The 20,862-nt window shown below is 45.1% G+C and overlaps 1 protein-coding gene and 1 long non-coding RNA gene across 2 annotated transcripts in view; one reads left to right on the top strand and one right to left on the bottom strand.

Annotated features, from left to right (window-relative positions):
* Nucleotides 1–20,862, top strand: part of GLDN (gliomedin) — a 54,982-nt gene that overhangs the window by 22,972 nt on the left and 11,148 nt on the right. The window contains exons 2-5 of the mRNA XM_039889050.1: nucleotides 2,898–2,949; nucleotides 9,402–9,419; nucleotides 9,930–10,037; nucleotides 19,364–19,501. Of these exons, the coding sequence (XP_039744984.1) occupies nucleotides 2,898–2,949; nucleotides 9,402–9,419; nucleotides 9,930–10,037; nucleotides 19,364–19,501 (316 nt within the window). The remainder of the gene's footprint in view (nucleotides 1–2,897; nucleotides 2,950–9,401; nucleotides 9,420–9,929; nucleotides 10,038–19,363; nucleotides 19,502–20,862) is intronic.
* On the bottom strand, nucleotides 1,114–20,324 carry LOC120623101 (uncharacterized). Its single transcript, XR_005658681.1, has 3 exons — nucleotides 19,841–20,324; nucleotides 19,109–19,248; nucleotides 1,114–1,160 (listed from the first exon to the last, which is right to left on the bottom strand). It is a non-coding gene; the product is annotated as an uncharacterized LOC120623101 (long non-coding RNA).

The raw sequence follows: 20,862 nt of genomic DNA, 5'->3' as shown, positions 1-20,862 counted from the left end.
GTGTTTCTTTACTTATTGCTTCGTAACAGCTCTGTATTTATGATCCCTTTACAATTATTTTTCTAGGTTTTTGTTTCTCTTTTGTTATTGCTTGTAGTGTTTTAACCTCTTGTATAAATTTTTAATTATTAGATAGTCAAATACATCACTTTCTATATAAAATGGGAGTTGTTTCCTTCTTCTTAGAAAGTCTTTCTTACTAATGCCATTATTAATATTTTCCCAGGTTTTCCTCTAGTACTTTTACTAACTTGTTTTTCACTTTAAAATTTTTGATCAATATCGTGTAATTAACTTATTTAGTGTAAGGAGTAAAGTAGGGATTCAGCTTTTTGATTTCTCTCCAGATGTCTATCCAGTCGTATTGTTACCAGAGAGTGGGGATACTCTCCCAGAGCATTGTCCAGGTTCTTGATGTCTCGAACAAAGAATTGAGCAAGACACCGAAATACAGTAGAAAAGAAAGGTTTTATTAGAAAGGAAAGTACACTTCCAGATGTGGAAGCGGGCCTTGAGCAAGAGAAGCGTGGCTCAAAAGGCCTGGTAACAAAGACTTTAGAGTTTCTATCCCTTTTTGCTGTGGGTGGTTACTTTTCTTAGAGGAGTGGGCTTCCTTGATTGACAACTGAGATTGACAGGGCTCAGTGATTCATCATTTTGCTTTCTGCCCATGTTTGTTCCCAGAATTCAGTCCCTTATGATATTAAGAAATTCTGGGCATATGCATCATATAATGATGGTATAATAAGACTCAGGTAATTGAAGGTCGTTGGGGTCTTCATTGTGCAGATGCAAGTGACTGGCTTAAACTGGTACATAAATCTCTGCCTACTGGTTTCTTTCTGTGAGTTTAAAAAATGCCTTCTCGCTTGCTTAATTGTGGGCGGATTAGGGCGGACCCCTTCTAAGATAAGATGACCTCAGTCGCAGGCAGACCCAAAACCCCCTAACTTTCCTGCCTACCTCTTTTCTAAGAGCCATGTAAAAGAGCCATCCCTTATTAATATGGATGTTGAGGGACGGGAGGTCTCTTCTTCCATATCTGCTTTCTGCTGAGAATCGCCATAGTCCCTGCCTACTGGGGTTTCATGGAGCTCTTTCCCTTTCTGCCTCAGTCAGGGTGGGGTCTTGGGTTTCCTGCTGAAGTGCCACTTCAGTCCCTAGACAAGGAAAAGAAAATACAAATTCGTTATTTAAATCATTCATCTATTAATTTCTATTATTGATTTGCCTATTAAGTGAATAAAGGGAAAAGGCTTGGTTAATATGTTTCTTAAAGAGTAAAAAGAAAGACCTTTGGCTTAAAGTCCCCCGCGGCCCTCCCTACCACCCCACCCGCCCCAGATTCTAAGAGCCCTGCCTGGCTGAACACCATTTCTGCTTAACAATGGACTGATGACCCGTATCAATAGCCAGAGGATCTGAGTCCCCAGGGCAATTAGCAAGATTTGAGGGAGGGAGACTTTTTCCAAAGAAAGGAGGGAAAAAAACTTAACTAGGTTTACGGAAAAGATTAACTCTGCAAGAGATGTCCCATTTCATTTCCTGCTAAAAGATTAAGAATTTACAAGTGATGTCCCGTCTCAGTATTAACTGCATTTCTTAACTAATACATTTCTCTCCCACAGTTTTGAAATGCCACATTATTTAGGTCTAAAAATTGCCATATCTAGAAATTGAAAATTCTTGGATGGTAAATTGATAAATTAACCAAGTCCTTCCTGGCACATTCAAGGAACCATCAGAACAATAGCAAAGAGTGTACTTACCATGTACTGGGCCCTGTTCTAAGTGCGTTGCATGTATTTGTTCATTTAATCCACATAACCATGCTATAAGGTAGGTGTTATGAGCTTTATTCACAGACACTGAAGCACAGAGAGATTAAGTCACATTGCTTATGAGTGGCAGAGTCGTGATTTGAACACAGGCAGTTTGACTTTCGAATCCATGCTTCTGTCCAGCACTTTGCTGCTTCCACAAAATGGACAACATTTTTGTTTGTGTTTCCTACATTCCAGGCACTGTTCTAAGAACTTCACATATAATAATTTCACAACAATCCTAAGAAGTAAGCACTACTACTCTCTCCATTTTACAGATGAGCAAACTGAAGCAGATTATAATTGGAAAATAAAAAAGGAAGGGGGAATGGTATGAGATGAGTCCAGGAAAAGAGGGCTTATGCTCTATCTTTAGAGCAGCAAGGAATCAAAAAAGTGTTTGAATCAGGGCTAACCCAGTCAGGTTTGGTTTTTGTGAAGCTCATAAGGAGCAGTGTGGAGAATGGAAGGAGGAAGGGGCTGCACGGCGGGTGCAGGGGAAGCAGATGTCAGGCTAATACTATGCTGCAGTGGCCCTAGCATCACATGTGGCATCCAGCAGGCAGTGTCCACATGGCATGAGGATCACTACCCTTTTGGGCCAGGGACAGAGCTTAAGCCAGGTGCTTATATTATTTACATTTTCAGAAAAAACCAAAGTGTCTAGATCAAAGTCGCCCCTGCTCACTCAGCTAGTAAGTGCTTGCTCCTAACCACTAAGCCTACCGACTCTCTTTATTCAGGCTCACAGACTGAGCCCTTCATGTAACTCATTACAGACTTAAAAATTGAATTGGGCAGTTCCTTCACCATCCTCGTTTCTGAATTTTCCCAATTTGGTAAAAATCAAGGAGATTCTTTTGACAATGTTGACAAATGAGCTTCTGATACCAAATATCTTTAGATCTTTTAAGGGTTTATTTTCTTTTTTAGGTGTGCTTTTCTCCAGGTTTCTGCATATCCTCCTGAAGTTACTTCATGAATTTTGTGATTGCTTTCTTCTTGTCTGAATGAAGGGCAAGTTCAGGGCCCACTGCCTACTGTGCTGCTAGTAACTACCCTTTCTCCCTGCAGATCCGAGTCATGGTGGACCTGTGCAACAGCACCAAGGGGATATGCCTGACAGGTAGGCTAGCCAGGCTGCTGACAAAGAGTTGCCCACAAGGTGACCATGTGTGCTAGCCCAAGGGCTGGGACAGGATGCACACCTAGTAACACTTTAGGTTATGAAAATGCATGTTGATTTAATTTTACCAGATGTTTTTAACGGGCTGAGAATCAATTGTAATATAATTATGAATAATAATATTTTCAGTATTGCCATAGAAATAGCCATGGAAAATAACTAGGTATTGACTAATTAGAAATGTGTGGTACCTTAAACTGTTGACATAGATATATACCCTATTCCCATTAGTTTTTAAAAGGGATTTAAAAAAAGAAAGGAAAAAGAACTTGTTAAGTGGTAGGGTTCTCTTACCAGAGAATTGTGTTCTTTTAACAGAAGTAATTATTTCCCTGCGTCATACATATATGATACATGTAGCATGAATGGAAAGCTCTAGAAGCAAACTACTAATTAGTCAAGAAAACACTTTTTAATGAAGAGTGCTCTATATAGTGCCTACTATGTGCTAGGTGGGACTGGTGGTTGGTTATACACTGCCCCTCTCTAGTCAACGAATCACGGACAAATAGGAGAGAGGGAATCAACCTCAATGCACATCAAGCCTTGGGACAAGAAATGGCTGATATATGAGGCAGGGGACAGGGGAGTGGTTTTGATATGACTGTCTACACCTGAGACTGACAGAGTCCTTCATCTCGTCTGTGGGGAGGGGCCTCCTGCCTTCAGAAGCTGGGAGCAAGGAAAAACATAGACCTCAGAGCAGTCACCCAGTTCTTGTGTGTGCCCCCCACCCTAGGGGGGGCTTGTAGAGCTTGATGCCACACATTGCATTTCCTGACTCTCCAAAGGGGGTATAGCATTCTGAGGAACACAGGGAGAAATTCTTTTTGCATTAAAAGTCAATTATGGAATAAATGCACAGCTCTCGTGGACTTTAAAAGATAACCAAAGACTTCATGTCTTCTGAAGCATTGTTGGGCCACCATAGTCTGTGGCCCCGGGCTCGAGGGTGTCCCATTCACACTTTACTTGCAACTAGGGCTGCTCTGGTAGAGGTTGAAAAACCCTGCACAATGTGTATGGAGTAGTAAGAAACCTCACCCTTTTCGGCAGTGTTCCCCGTACCTCATGGGACCTGTGTGCAGTAGGTGTTTAATGGGAGTTTGTCGAATGACTAAACCTGGGGCTGATACAAGAGATTAAATGAGGGGGTGGTGGGCTAGTAAGAAAGATGCAGGACTCTGTCAGACCCCGAGTCCAAGTCTGCGTCTCGCTTACTTGGTTTGGCCTCAGATAGAAAAACTAATTCTGTGGCTTCTCGAGAAATGCTAATTGAATCACTCAAGTCACATTTCAGCCCTTAAAGAAAATTAAATATCTTTGGAACAGCTTGGTCCATTATTCTAAAACTCTTGTGTCTTAAGCACCTTCCTTCCATCTCTGAAAGTGCCTTTTTCAGAGTTCCCACGTGTGACAGTAATGAGTGCTAGAGAAATGCTCAGATGGATGAAATTACAGGCACAAAAGCCCTGTTGAGAGGCACAGGAAAAGCCTCTTCCTTTTTGATTTTTATAGTAAAAGGAGAGCCAACCTGTTCAGTGAATGCAGGATGGAGCTATTGAGACCACTTAGGGAAGATTGACAGGGATGGGGGAGGGGGGTGAATCCATACTGGAAATGGGTTGAGGAGTTTATTCTTTGGCACTTCAAAATGCTTTTCGAAAGCCAGCACCTTCTCCTTTCATGCCAGATTGAAACTGGGCCTCCTTTTACACAGAAAGCTCTTCCATTAGAACTTTAGTGTGAAAAATACAAGTTACAAAGTGAGGTGGTGCCTTGGGATAGGTCAAGTTGTCCGGATTGGAGATGGGGAGGTGAAAAGACCCAGGACTGGGTTGGCAACTTCAGGGGGAGGGGAGAGAGCCTTGATCCAGAGCCCCAAGAAGATGCTGGCAGGAAGGGTTAGCGGGGCAAACCCTGGGCTTGGGGCCTGAGAACAAGATCTAGCTTTACAGTAGATTCATCTTTGAAAAAGCAGGCACTTGTGACTTGAGGCTTATCCAGCTGTGACCATGAGACCCCATTTCTCCTCCTTTCCTAGACTTAGCTGTGGTTGCTATAGGGATAAGGACAGATGCTATGTAGTTTTGTGTAGCCTATGACATCTCAGGTAGGAGGAGGGCAATTCGCTAGCTAGAGTAGTTAGGGGTTTTTGCTTTTCTGGATGCATCTTAACCCTGAGCCCAGGTTTTCTCAGAACTCCAGAAGTATATCTTCTAGGAGAGCAGGTATCTTGAAGAAGGTAGATTATTCTTCACTTCCAGTGGCCTCCAAATATGTGCTTGTTGGAACATCTCTGAACCATCACATTGCAGAACTGCTTGTTGGACTGAGATGCTTTAAATCTACAGTGCTCATTCTCCTTGCATCCAAGTGACTCCAATTCAGGGATGGCACACATCACTACACCTTATCTTGTATCCAGGCAGACATCGATAATGCATCACAGTTGCTGCAGTTCATGGCCTCATGCTGTTCTTTCCCGGTGCTCTAAAAAGTTGTACTAATCAATTAGAATTGGCACTTGAAATAAAACCGATTTGCCATCCCTACTCTAATTTTTTAAGGTTACTGTGGCTGTAGTTCAAAGTTAAAATGCACCAAATAAATAGGATTAGACCAAAGCTACAGTTTAATGGGGGCGCATGAGGAAAGATACCTTTCCAAGTCAGGTGTCCCGGGCAGCTGCAGAGGGTGTATTAGCACTCATAGGGTGGAAACTGAGGCCTCAAAGCCGTAGCCGGTGCAACTTTTGGTAAAGAGATGGACAGGCCATTCTCAGCTAGTGCAGGTGTAGTGTTTCACTCAACCGGCTTCACAGGGCAAACTGGCCGGTTGTCTTAGTGTTGGTAGATTTTGAAAAGGAAGAAGATCTAAGTGGCTCAGGTCCTAACAAGCAACTAGCCAATTATAATCAACTCTGGCTAGGAGTGTGAGGTGGGGAGCCAGCTATGTCATTTGCAGGGCCCAGTGCAAAATGTAAAGGCAGGGGCCCTTGTCCAAAAGCCAGGGCAAAAGCTTTTCTCCTTTTTATCATGGTCTCACTCTCAACCTGCGATGGAGTGGCTTTCTGTTTGCTATTTGATGTTGGATTCCCTGAAGCATGGGATACTCACCTAGTGAGTACAGACCCTCCCAGGCACAAGATGCCCCACTGTGACTCAGGCATGCTGGGCACACACCCAATCCTAGCCTTTCCTGCACTCATGCCCAGGCCCCCACCGGGGTGGAAGGTGGCAAAAGTGATGATGGGGCAGGGAGTGGGAGGAATACATTCACATCAGGGGGCTGGAGAGCAGGCAAAAAACCTGTCCTGGGGAGGCAAGGAAGCAGGACCACATACAAACCAAGGCTCCAAGTCTCCGGAACATGCTTCATCATCTCATCAGACTGCATTTACAAAACAAAAATTCAAAGTTAAAATTATTAAGAATTTCTGGTTAGCAAACACAGAGCAGTAAACCCAAGCACGAGGTCTCCTTCGGGGCCTGGGGCCCTGTCAGCTGCCCTCAGGCAGGCCAGGAAACCAGCCTTTCGAACAGTATTAACAGGAGTGTCCTGTCCACAAGTATTCCTAGAGGGCCTGTAATTCAGGAGAGAGAAGGGTCAGGAGCTGAGAAAGCATCCCGAAAAAGTTTTCTGAATGCCCAGTTGACACATATAAATAATGTGACATTTGACAGTATTAAAATGGCATATATTTGGGGCTTCTTCTAGCTATAAGGAGCCCTTGGGCAGCTCAGTTGGCACCCTGAGAGGACAGTGGGACAGAGGCTTGCCATTGCTATAAGCATGCTGCTTCTGAGCTCTTTGAAACTGTCTGTCATCCTTTCTCTTCTGAACCTTTCTTCTCCATTAGCTTCAGGGCACGGGACCCGCTGGATTCCCTCCTATGTCTTTGGATCGCTCTCTCTCTCTTTCCTGGTGCTTCTATCACCTGCCTCCCCCAGATGGGGTGTATCCCCATCTTTCTTCATTCCAAAATTTGGCTGCTCCAGACATTTTACTCTTACATCAAAACTAATAGCTCTCAACCTTTCTAGGATCAGAGACCCCTTATAAGTATCTGCTGGTAGTGACTGATTCTTTTCTCAGAAAATTTTCACATCAGATGAGGAAGTTGGGGGTGAACCCAGGACCCAGGACCCAGAGCCATCTGCATCCCAATTACCTATTACCTGCCTGGTAAAAATATAGGTTCCTTGGCCTCTAAATCTAAACTGATTTAGAATCTCCAGATAGGGTCCAGGTAGTTGCATTTTAACAACCATTCCAGGGGATTCTATGGACTCAGATGACTAAGAATTGTATCCATAGGGGGTCAGTGGATCTTAGATTAGGAAACCCTAATCTAAGCATTTCACTGTAGTGACACCCTTGGCCATGGATAATGTGTCCTAAATGTATAGCTCCAGCCAGGACCTCCCTCCAGTAGTCCTGCCGCATGGAAATGGTTATTGGACTGTCCTGGGAACTTTTGAAACCTATTATATGTAGCTGATTCTTGCTTGTTCACCTTTTTTTCCCTACTAATCTGCACATTTGAATTTGGCTCCATCTGTACTCAAGAATGATGATTGATTGATTTCTTTGGACTGTCAACTGTCCACATCACCTTCTTACCAGTGTATGTGTGTGCACCATCTGGTGGTAATATCCTGTGACCACAGGCTATTCTGACCCTAGAAAATATGCCATTTTCAGCAAATCATTATTGCCCAAAGTAGGACTATGTGAATTGAAAGCATACCTTCAAACACATATTTTTCCAAGAGTCTTCACATCTGTAAAATAGCTTCTCTCCATTAATATCTTAGGCTCCTAGCCAAGATGCCTTCTTTGTCTCCTACTCAATCAGAAATGCTGCTCTGCTAATTCTTCTGAAATATCTCTTGAATTTCCAACTTTCTGTACAACTCTACAGTCACCAAGCATATTCATCTATAACCATGTCCCTAATTTTAAATACAAAGACTCTCTGAGTATTTTCTCCCCACCCCCTCTTGTCTACTTTTCTCTTTCTCTCTCTCATCTAATTCCCTAGTTCTCTTCAACTTCCATTTACAGAGATCTCAAATGCACACTAATTTCACCGTGTCACCTCCCCTACTCAAGAATCTACTGTAGCTCCCTGCTGACTCATAAATACCGTCTATACCTCTCTCTGCCTGTTTGGCATTCAAGTGCGGCTGCCCACCGAGAACCTAGCCTTATTTCTACACATGCCAGCTTGGTCAGTCTTCTCTTCTTGCCCTGAATTTTGCAAGTTCCCACCTCTGTACCTTTGCTCCTGCTGGTCCCCCACACAGGATGTCCAGTCCTCACACCTGCAGCCATTGCAGGCCCATTATTTCTTCATGGCCCCAGCTCAAGGTACATCACCTCTGGAGGACTTCTCAGACTGCTGTGTGCCTAAAGTGCCCCAGTACCCCTCTGGGGGTTTGCTTCTCTGTAGCTTCCTCACATTTCATTGTGATTTCCAAGTGTCTTCTCTAGGTAGGTAAACACAACAGACTCAGGGGCCAAGATTTCTGCTTCTTAGTAGGTTATGGTGCACATAGTAAGTGCTGAGTAAATAATGGTTTCCTGAAAGGTCATAAGCTTGGATTTAGGGAAAGAACTCTCTACTGCAATATTGGTAATATTATATGTGGAGAAACAAAAGGACCTCGTCTGCTTATCTTACAACCTCATTAGTTTGTGTGCTCAAATAGAATAATTGATAATAAGACTCTCCTACTTGTGGAAGCAAAATCTTTTTGTTAGATTATTTGTAAGTGATTCATCTGAACCCCTTAGACTTTCCGGATAATTATATACTAAGAAAGGTATTTGTTACCTGATCTGGGTCCTCAGTTTTCCTCAGGCTGTCTCATGCAACAAAACAGACACCCGGCAAACCAGCTTCTGTTCTCAATTCCCCCTCAGCTGCCTAGAGGAGACAAGCTGGCTGGATGAGAGCACTTGGGACTGCTCTCGTGACCGTCAGACCTCAGCCCTGCAATGACAGCAGTACCATTCACTGACACTTACCTGTACTAGGGCTGCACTAGTGCTCACCTGCATTGTCACCCAACTTCATTTAATTAAATTGATTGGGAGATGACTGATTTCTGAATCTATGATGAAGCCAACTCAGAAATTATTCTTGGTCCATTGAAACTTAAACAGAAGTGATTTTGATTGGAACGAGTCTGTGTTGAATTGTTTTTAAGAATCTTTTGGGCAAATTTACTGGGTTTTAAATAAAAGGCATGGAGTGGTTCCTGATGCCAGTAGGCGATCAATACATTTTAAGAGGGGGAAGTGCTCTTTTTAGGGGGGGCATGGAGATGGCTTTGCTTTCTTCTGCCCACTGTTTATCATCTAAATTTCTTTTTCTATTGTAGGACCACCTGGCCCACCAGGTAAGAGCCCATGGATTTTTCTAGTTCATAGGGAGGGATATGGATGACTGGCCGTCCACGATCACTCAGAAGCAACTGAGCTGGGTAAGGGGGAAGAATCTAGAGGCAACCCTGGTCATGACTGTGTCTACCCTCCTCTCTACCCCAATCATGACAAGCTCTCCTGCCCGCTCCCACTTGAGAAGCTGCCTTACCATTCCCCACCTGTCACTGTTTCAGGTGGGGGCAGCAAAGGTAGAGAAGAAAGGGAAGAAGCAAGGAAGGATCTGGAAAAGGTGTGACACCTGCCCAGTTTCACTAGCTACAGGAATTCACCTTAACTTTAATGAAGACTTTTTTTTGTCTTTTTAAGTTTTGTTTTGTTTTGTTTTTAATGCATACAGCATCTGGTCTTTCTAGGTGGTCTCCCATCCAAGTACTAACCAGATCCGACCCTGCTTAGCTTCCGAGATCAGATGAGATCTGAAGAGATTTTTTTTTAATGTTCCTGTTTCCCTCATTTTGACGCAGGACCTCCGGGAATTGGTGGGTTACCAGGACACAATGGATCGGATGGACCACCGGGTCCCCCGGGCCCAAAAGGCGAAAAAGGAGCAAATGGAAAAAGAGGAAAAATGGGTATTTTGTCAACTCTTTAATTACTTTCTTTGTTGCTTGTCTCTGTTATTACATTTTGAATGGGCTAAAGTGAGTGCAGTGGAGATAAAGTGTTGCATCCTTGCAAGCAAGGCTGGTTTAACTCTTGCCTGCAAGCTGCTGTATTCTGGCAGGCCAAGGGCATTCTTTTTGGTCCAACCCCGACAACGGTTTGTTTCCAATTGAAGTGGCAGTCTCCCTGGGAACTGATTTCCACTCTTTTGCTTGCTCTGTTGCAGACTGAAGACAAAAGAGGCAGGAGCAGGAGCTGTGGGGAGGGGTACTCCATGGGCTGTGTGATGGCTACATGTGTAACACCCCAGGTCCTTTTGATGGTCAATTCCTGCCTTGCCCTTTCACTGCCTTCTCCTGCCCCAAAAATCTTTGTATTTGATTAAAAAGATGTTGACTAATGTCAGCCCCTGGGTTTTCCTGGCTAGAGGAATAGCTGGACTGAGTAGAGCGGCAGCATCCAGGCCTCCCTGAGAGTGGCACTCAGGTCATAGGGTCCCAGCTGTCAGCGACTCCTGTCCAACGGTCATAGGACAATTACAAAGATGTGGCTGGCATCTCCAAGGGACTTCCTCTGCCCTGCTATGACTGGCAGCATTGTCATCACCCAAGCAAAGGCCCAGAAGCACTGAGGGATCAGATGTGCCCAGGGGGCAGCGAGAGGCAGGGGCTCCAGCAGGGCCTGGCAGGAGGCTGGGGTGTAGGCTGGGACGTAGGCTGGGGCAAGATCTGAAGGGCTCTGAGCACCAATCCTGGAGAATCAGGGAGAAAGCCTGAGGGGATTCACTGAAGGAAGCTGGCACATGGTGTGGTGGAAGCTCAAGTGCAGGGGTTAGAAACTGCTCAGGGGGCTTCTAGGAAGACATGGCTCTCAGCCACTGTGGAGGGTAGAGGCTCCACCACACTGTCTTGTTAATTTTCAGCCTCTTGCCTCTGCTACCCCAACTCACTAGAACAGGCCCTGGGCTAGAAAAACTACTAGGACATTCTTCCAGACAGCAAAGTAACCCTTTCCAGCACCTCTGCTCTTATGCCCATGAGCAATCTAAGTGAGAGCCAGTGGGTAGGGAATAAATAGTGAAGGGCTCTGCCACTTGGCAAAACCTACAAGCTCGTGTTCCCAGGGGGCAGCCTCCGTGAAAGTGGGCAACATGGTCCAAGTCTTCAGAAGACTGGCAATTACACTCGGAATTACAGAGCAGTAATGAATCGTTACAAGAAGGATAATAATTATAATTATAAATGAACGTCAGCATCCAATAATGATGACTGTCAGTGTATAGACATTCGGTTTATCCCAGGAAGCCCTCCAAAATGTCATCCAGTCCTGAGGATTCAGCAATAAGAATTATGAGGGGCAACTATGAGGGGAAGGGAACCATCATGCTAGGCCTGGGAATGGGGCAGTTGGGAGAGGGGTGGTTTTCAAAAAGGTTGAAACGGATCCCTGGCTTTGCAGAGATGTGCTTAGCATGCTTCCCACAACCCAGTGAAGGCAGAAAAGAAAAAGTTTATTCACTTAGATAACACATATTTACGTGACAGATGCTGTTCTAGATGCTGGAGATCCAGAAATGAAAAAGCTGACCAAACCTCTGCCTTCATAAAGCTTACATTCTAGTCTGGACAGATGGACAATAAACAGGATAAATAAATAGACTATATCATCTGTTACATGGTGCTAAATACTAAAGAGAAAAAATAGAGCAAGGAGAGGGGATGGGACGTGGGTGCGGGGTGGGGAGTGACTACAGAGTGGGAAGCCAAGCAAGCCCCACTTTGAGCAAACCACCTGGAAGAGTTAAGAGAGGGAGTCCCAGGGCATCTGGAAGAGAGGGTTCCAGCAGAATATGGGGGTCCAGCGTGCCTTTAGAGTCTGAGGAGGCCAGGGCAGCTGGGCAAAGAGGGTGAGAGGTAAACGTGGTCGAATTAAGACCAGAGGTAAGAATGCTCTGGGCATTTGAAGAACGGTGGTTTGTAGTCAGAGTGAGACAGGGAGGATTTGCAGCAGAGCAGAGACCTGCCCTGCCACATCCGTGAAAGGATCACCCTAGCAGCTGTGCTGAGGGAGGCTGCAGGAGGGCAGGGAGGAAGCCTGGAGCAGGAGACGTCAGCGGATGCATGAGAAGGTGCTGGATTCTGTTTATCCATGGAGGTTGAACAAATCTTCCATTTCCTGGAGACCCAGAGGAACTGCAGCAAAGATACAGACCCTCCTCTTTCAGGCAGGGAGGCCTCCTGGGGTTAGCAACGGTAGAACAGAGAAGCCTCCACTAAGGTTGAGTTAGAGCTTGAGTCATTTTGCTCCCCTCTAGGCCAGGGGAAGGGGAGACTAAGCACCCTTCTAGATGTATAAAGACAAAGGCTGTTTGAAGAGCCTGGCTCTATGGAAAGGAGTTGTTGAAAGCATTGGTCAGCTCTGGGCCAGCTCGGACTCCAGCCCCAGCAATCAGACTCCAGAGCAAGGGTTGTACTATCCCCATCACTCTGCTAAAGGCCCTGGGGCTGTGCTTTCCCTCCCCACCCCCGTCCTGAGCCCAAAGATGAATTCCCATCCTACCCAGCACTCAGCCTTCTTGCAGGAGTCCAGAGCTGACAGGGCCACAGAGAAGAAATAGCTTTATTTTGAGAACAGCAAGAAGCTGCTGAGGGTTTTCAAGTAGGAGACAGTGACATGGTCGGATATGCCTTCCAGAAGCACCACTGTGGCTGCTGCATGAGAACACATTAGAAAAAGCACACAAGAGAAGCGAGAGTGGAGGCTGGGAGAAAGTTTAAAGCTTCTCAAAGAGCAGACAGAAGGGACGGCAGATAGAGGTAGGAAGAAACCAACCGATGGAGTTGAGTGATATTTGGGGATGAAATCAGCAGTCTCTGGTAGTAGGTGGATATAGAGAGGGAGGAGGAAGGGCCACTGAGACTGACTCGCAGGTCTCTGCCCTGCTTGATTGCTCTTCCCTGAGGTGAGAGCCCTGTACTGACTTAGGTTCAGGGAGACGTCAGGAGCTCGGCACGGGGTGTGCTGAGATTAAGATGTCCAGGGAGGAGGTGTCAGGGGTCCGTGGGGATTCAGGTCTGCAGTCAGAGGACACCCAGGGGCTAGGGGTCTACATCAGGGAGTATCAGAGGCCAGGGGCATGTGGGCATGGGTGCATGTACTTAGGGAGGGAACAAACAGGAGAGGAGAGCCTGGGTCGAGCCCTGAGATGCAACAGCATCAAGAGACCAAGCTGAAGGGGGTGGGCCAGCAAGGGAGGCTGAGGACATGAGGGTGGGAACGTTCGTCAGCAAATATTTATTGGGCAGCTTCAAAGTGCAAGTGGGAAAACAAAAAAGATGCAGCCCCTATTCTGGAACTTTCCATCCTGGGTAGGGAGGCAGACATTAGCAGTCAACATTCTAATATATCTGTAATCACAATGTAAGATACACATTTGAAGGTCAGATCAGGTGCTATGAGGTACAGGATGCAGAGAGAGAGGGTCAGGAGGTCATGTCTAAGATCAGACCTGAAGGATGAAAGTGAGGGAGGGAGCGGCCGAGGTGGACTGCAGGGCACCTGCAAAGCCCTGGCAGCACAGCTGGGGAAAAGGAGGGTTTGCAGCGAGGGGAGGCTGGAGGCAGGGGCTGAGCCCTTCCACAGCCTTCAGATTAGTGGTCTGAGTCTCACCATCAGCTCCCAGGAGAGTACTGCAGGATCTCACACAGAGACGTGACCTACTGGGCCAGGGTCGTGACTGTGAAGAAGGAAAGGCCATTATTTTGGCTGAGAGTTCAAGGATCATTCGTGGATTGCCAGGCAGGAATGGGAGAGGGGAGCCACGGGAAAACTTGAGAAAATGTCAAATGTTGTTTCCGAAAACGGAAAAAGAGACTGTGTTCCCCAGAGATAAGACTCAAGCTGGATTGTGCCATCTAGTGATCCTCTGAACAATAATAAATGACTAAGATTTGTTGTCAAACACTCTACCAAGTGTTCTCTCTACTTATCTCATTTAGTCCTCACAACAACCTAAGGAGATGGATATTCTTGTTAGCCATACATTTTCAGATGAAGAAACCTGGTCTTTCTGTTTCTCAAACAGGCCAAGCCCACCCTTGCCCTAGGGTCTTTGAACTGCTGTACTCACTTGGTTGGAATGAATGCCCTCTCCCTGCCCTTTTAGTGGCTGGGTCTTCCCATGGTGCAAGTCTCAGCTCACATGTCACCTCCTATTTAAGATGGTACCTGACCTCTGTATCTGGCCTCTGCCTTACCTGCTCAGTCACATCTCTGCTCACTTTCAAAACACGTATCTCTCCCTGAAATTCTCTCCTTGTGTTTGTGTATTGATGTGCTGATGGTCAGACTCCGTAGGGAGCATAAGGTTCCTAAGAGCCAGGCCAGGTGTGTCTTGCTTAATCCCAACCTCCAGTGCCTGGAACACCCATCGAAGTCACAGTGGACATGAGTTGTCCAATGTCAAGAAGCTAATAAGTGAAGGAGGCAGGACTGAATCCAGGTCTCTGATTCCTGGACCCCTGCGTTCAGCCTTTACCACCCTAGATCTGCCAGGCTCGAGGGGATTGGGCCTGATTGAGAGTGGTGTTATTGGAGGTGCCACACAGCAGAAGCAGGTGGGGAGGAAGGCTGGGCCTCAGGAGCTACTGCTGTTAACTGTTGAAGGATGTAGGGCTACAGATGCCCTCAACCTGAGCCCAACGCCGAGTCTTACCAGAAGACTCGGAGCGTGCCAGCCCTTCAGAGAGGCCTAGAGTACGTGTGAAAGAGCACATAGTTCAATGTAATAACCTGCTAGGCAGTCAGAGTTGATTTCGTGCCTCTTGTTCTCTGCTCTCAAGGCAGAAGGGAGCAGATGAAAGAGTTCCAGAAGCACCTGCCTCCATTCTCTACTGTCTCTGAAGCTTTGAGCAAGTCACTCCATCATCGGGCCTTGGTCCTCATCTGTAGACTGAGGAGGTTGGGTTCCAACACTCAAACAGTTCGTTTTTAAGCAAAACTAGTGCTTACCTATGAAGGAGAGACTATGTCATATATATTCTATTATTTGGCACAACTCTCAGCCAGGCCCCCATTGAAGCTCAATGAATACTTGATGAATGAAGAATGAATGCATGCATGCATGAGAACAGAATATAGTTTCTGTTTATTAGGGCTTACAGCCCAGTTGAAAGCTCTTACACACAACATGTACTCAATAACTAGTTATTCTGATTTGAAGACTGCTTTATACTGTACAGCAGGTAATACTGCCAGAAGAAAAAGCTGACCTTTCCTGTGCAGATAATGAACAAATAGGACCCTGGATAGATAACAGATTTTGAAGTAGAGCTAAGTAGAGCTAAGACAAGAGAGAGACGCATTATCGACATCTTGGAAATAAGCAGAGAAGAGGTGGGGATGGCATTGCAAGGGAAGAACAGAAAGAACTAGCTCTGAGGATCTGTTAGTGAGGCTGCCCTTGGGTATAAGTGAGATCCCAGGCTAGACTGGGGTGGGGCCAGGGGCTTCAGCTCTGTGTGTACAGGAGGCAGCCGGCAGCCACTTTGGGCTCTTAGGAAGAAGACTAACCTGATGAAATAGGAGTTTCAGAGCTCTAGCCTAATGGTTGTTTCCAGGAGATTGAAGTATGTAAGGTAACTTGGTTAAAGACTGAAAGGAAATCTAAGTGGAAATACTTGTGTTCATTGGAAAACACTGATTTAGATTTGGAGAGAAGAATTGAACCTAAAGAAACTTAAATGTTGTCATTTTGCAACTAGCATTTTCCATGAAAGTTGACATCCTATTGCCTCAAAACCAAATATTTTCTTTCTCTCCATCTGTCTTACTTTCTCACTTAAGAGTTAATGCTGCAGTGTCTTCTCTAAAAATCAAATCCCTATAAAAACAGAAATAAACATCCTCCTCCTTATTCATCCCAGTCTTGGGATGGTTTTGTGCTACATCCTCTAGACCCCTTTCCCTACCCTCTGTCTATAACAGATGGTCCTGCCAAAATAAGACGTCCTCCCTCACTCCCTGCCGTGAAGATGTTGGAACTGACCTCCACATCATCACACAACTCCCAACTCTAAAGCTGATAAAACGGTTTGTTTTGAGTGGGTGCCACCAGGGAAGAAAAAATAGCAGAGAGCCACTTCTAGCACACGAGTTAGGCAAACAGAATCTGGTGTTACTTCTCAGACAGAACATGCTGACTCGAAGCCTGCTGGCAGTCACGGGACAAACAATGCCAGGGTCCAGCACACAGTGTGATAGTGTGATTGTGTACAGAAGAGTTGGTGTAGGGTGGAAAGTGCCACACACGGGTCTTCTGATGGTGAATATGATTAGGAAGGGGTGTACTTCTGAGACAATGGCCAAGGCGATTTTACCAACAAAGAGAAGGAGAAACTTTGTCAGAGGCAATGGCCACAGCAAAGCAAAGACAGACTGTAGGTAGAGAAAACATCCCCACTCTTTCTTAATGAAGATTAAAAATGATTATGCACACCCGGATAAGCGTCAAAATACACCTTTAAGCAAAGATCTTTAATAGCTTTAGCTTTAAACACCTGCCCCTGTGGGAGCTGCCTTACACCAGCTGCTTTATGATATAAACATTTTCCTGTTTCACACATGGCCTTTTTGAGACAGAAAAGGCAGAAGAGGAAAGAATAAAAGAAAAGAAATGGAAATAGGATGATGATACAGAAAGGCTTTTTGTGACACAGATAAATGCCTGGAAAAGAAAACCCTGAAGTAATGAGAAGATATCATTTCCCTGAGCTTTGCTAAATCTGGGCATGTGAAACCTGTGGCCAGTATCAGTTATACTTGGTGCTTTGTGCAGGCTGGGCTCTATGGCAACGGTCTCATCTTTTGTGTCCTGCATAAAATGCCAAATTGCCTATTTAAAATACTGACAAAAGAACGTCTTCTCATGCAGAGGTCCCTGATTAAGGGCTCCTCTTAAATGAGTGAATCCCTTTCCAGGAAGATGACCTGGGCAGGGATGGCCCAGATCGATGGCCGCGTTGCCAGTGCTGTTGTGAGGGATGTATCGTGAGCTGTTCCCCACCCAAGAGGCATGAGTTTCCCCCGTGTCACCGAGCCTGTGGCAGAGCAGATGCCGACAATGGAGGGGCTTCCGCTCTTCTTCACGTCCTCTACTTTGTGTCCCCAGCTCCTCCACCGAAGCATGGCACCACCCAAGATCACCGCTGGCAGAGGCAGGGAACCCAAGGCCTCTGACATCCACTTGCAACTGAATTTCATAGTTTTCACTGATATGTTTCTTTGTTCACTACATTTTCTAATAGTGATCAACATTTTAAGGTTCTTTCGTACACTGTTGTCTTCCTTGGGGTGGTCTGTGTAGGGTCACCTTGAATATGAAGAGCAGAAACCATTTTGAATATTTATCACTCCTTTGGCTTCAAGGAAAAAGTGCATATCTTTTTACGCTAGAAAGATATTTCCTTTTTCCAAATAGCTATTAAATCCAGCACAATCCAGAACAATCATAGATCTAGGTTTAAGTTTTAGGGAATAATTACCTTTGATGACAGTGCAAAGTGTTCGAGTACGATCTGTGATGTGATGATGTGATGTGATGTGATGTGATATGATAACCTCTCCATTGCTGAAAGGATGTGGGAAGAACAGAGCAAATTGGGTGGTACAGAGAGGCTTTTAGGGTTGGATGGGAGGTTGATCGAAATGACCTCTAGGTGCCTTTCAATTCAGAATCCTATGATTCCCTTGGGACAGTTATATTGAATTTGATGGTGCTAGAAGTCAGTAAGGGTGGGGTAGTCCAGACTTTTAAATCTAGAGGGAGGGCAATTGTAGTGCCAGAAAGATGACAGAAGGAGTGGGGATTGTCCAATTTGAGAGGGCATAGGAGAGGGGTGGATGAGCAGTCACTAAGCCAGAGCCTATAAGAAGGGGCATGGGGTGGCAGGGTAATTAGAAAAGACAGTACATCCTAAGCCCTCTTGGTTATACACTTTGAAAGGAATTAAAGTTTTGCTCGCACTAAAACATACCTCTGGCTCTTTCCTGTTGCCTGAAATCTCTGCCATTTTCGGCAACATCTCTATTGAGCAATATCTCCAGATCAGTTTAATTCTTTCAAAGCTTGTTTTTAAGCATTTTATAATGGGTCCAAGGCTGCCTTGATGCGTGGGCTAATTTAGCCCCACTACTAAGACAAAACTTTTCTACAGACTCTACCCATCATTTTCTGAGATCTCTCCACCTTAACTGGTAGGAATGAGAGCTTTCCCTGTGCAGGCGTTGAGAGCTGCATAGGGAAGTGCTTTCTGTTCATTCTTTTCCCTGTCTTGCACACTGTACAGATCATTACTCAGTCAAGAAGTCGGGTTCTCCAGCAGTTTCTACACAAATACATCCTCTCTTGTATTCTGTCTCACAAATTCTAGCCACCTCTATGTCCCCAAACTCTTGTTTTTGTTTCTTCACCACAGCGAAATTGCCAGGCTCTTTTTGGGTTCCCCTTCCCTGTGCTGCTGTCTAGAAACTACCTGCCAGCAGTAAGTTGTGACAATCCTACGAACCTAGTTTGCTTCTTTCTCCCAAGGATCAGAATCCTATGCTGCTTGTATTCCAATGCAGAGATAGGTCATGGCTGACATCGTGACTATTCCTACTTGTGTGCAGCAGGATTGCAGTTCCTGTAGTGATGGCTACCCAGGAGAAGAGGCAGAAATTTTATCTACTGCAATTTGTTCACACCATCACCATTCCCTCTTAATGCCTATCTTAAAGCCACTTGTTTTGTTATTTTGATTAAAAGCATTTTATATCAGAATGTCACAGAAAAGGGTCTTGGTGATAGAATCAGATCTTTGCTGCTCACTGAGCATCCGTCTTAACCACTGTAGGCCTTCGTTCTAACTACTACAAAGTAAGAGTAAGGCTAAGTGCCCAGCCTCCACTCCAATATGTTGTAAGGAATAAACCAATTAAGCCAACCCTTCTGAGTGCTCCATCCAACCTGCAGGTATGGATCTGACTTCTGGTCAGGACTTACCTTCTTTCTGTTCTTTCTCTAACTGTCCTTCTTATGGTTCAATCCTCTCCTTATCCTGTTGTCCCATTCAAATGTCTCTAATAATGGTCCACCAGAGCCACCTGGAAATACTGCTCTTTAATGTCGGCCATGCTGCTGTCCTAAAATGATTATATGTGTTAGTTAGATATTTGGTTTTAGGACATGGTACAATATCACAAAGTAGTATGCCAGAATTTCTTGCACAACAGGCTAATAAATTACTATTTTTCTCAGGGCTACCAGGAGCCACAGGAATTCCAGGAGAAAAGGGAGACCCTGGTGAACTGGGCTTGACTGGAAGTGAGGGCCCAGCAGGGCAGAAGGGTGAAAAGGGGGACAAAGGGGACGTATCCAATGACGTGCTACACACAGGTAAGAGGCTGGTGCTCAGGCCTTCTCCCAGAGTGAACAGGCCTGCCTGGGATTTAATGCAAGGGCTGCTGTAGGTCTTCTCTCTTTATCTGTCATATGTGGCCACCTGTTATGTAGCATGTTTTAGAGTTCTGTGCTTTCAAAAAGGATAAAACTGTACATGTTACCCCAATGTTCGCAAGACCAAATCTGAGACCTAAGCAGTAATAGGGTAAATAATTCAGGTCTAAACATCATGATTAGATTGAATTAGGATGAAGGAAGCTTCCTTTTAAAAAAAATATCTATTAAATCCAGCACAATCCAGAACAATACAAGTAAGCAAACAATTTAAGATACCTCAGAGAACAAATGACAGAAAGCACAGGCATTCTTCATGTTATCCTAAGTTCGACATAGAGAATTGGGGCAAATATCGTTGTTGATCATCTTTTTCTGGTTTTCAGCCCAGGTTAAAAGCAGATAGTTGGTGTCTGTGGGGGAGGAGGTAGAGATGCTGTGAGCCACAGAAAGACAGTCATATGGTAGAAGGAGTAGGCAGGTGACAGATAATGGTCATGGAGGAGGACGAGGAAGAAGAATTTTAAACGAACAGTACTTTAGAGACCACTTGTATAAACTGAACTATCCTATTAATGTATTCAGTAAACATCTACTGAATATCAGAGAGGACTATGAATTAGGGACTTCACTAACAGCTGAGACTATGAATATGACAATGAGTAAGACATGTCTGTCCTCAAGAAGCTAAGATGACAGATGTTCAGAATAATGACCCTGAACCATTCTCCCATCCATCCATTGAAAATTTACCGAGTACATCCTATTTGCTAGACACTGTGCTAAGACCAAAATATCAAGGAAAAATCAAATTATGTTTAGAATGCTTAGTTTCATAAACAGCGGAGGTTGCTATGAAAAATGCATAAAATTTAACAAGTGTTTTGACAGGGTAAGATACATGAATATACTTTGAAAATATAATCTCATGTTATGCATCAGTTATATGGGAAGTTGCTACATCCTGAATATTACATTCTCCTATACTGAACAAGTGAGGGGGGATGACAAACCATTCAGAAAAACCACCTCACTGACTATACCCCAATTCAGGAGACCAGGCCAGAACTGAGTGTGTCCTCTGGTCGGAGAGCAGAGAAGGCACTGGAGGGTTGGATCATGGGTGCCCTGCCTACAGATCTCTGACCTACCTCTAGCTTCTGTGACCCTTGCTTGCCCACTCTAAAGAGACCGAAAAAGCTTATTTGGTCTGACTTGGAAGAGGCAGCTAAAGAGATCTTAGATCACCAGTGTCAGCCCCAGACAGGAGGGTAGAACCAAAGGGCTGAACAGCCCAGACT

The sequence above is a fragment of the Pteropus medius genome, unplaced genomic scaffold (assembly GCF_902729225.1).
Source record: "Pteropus medius unplaced genomic scaffold, Ma_sr-lr_union100, whole genome shotgun sequence".
NCBI lineage: Eukaryota > Metazoa > Chordata > Mammalia > Chiroptera > Pteropodidae > Pteropus > Pteropus medius.
This window is presented reverse-complemented; position numbering and strand designations above follow the sequence as displayed.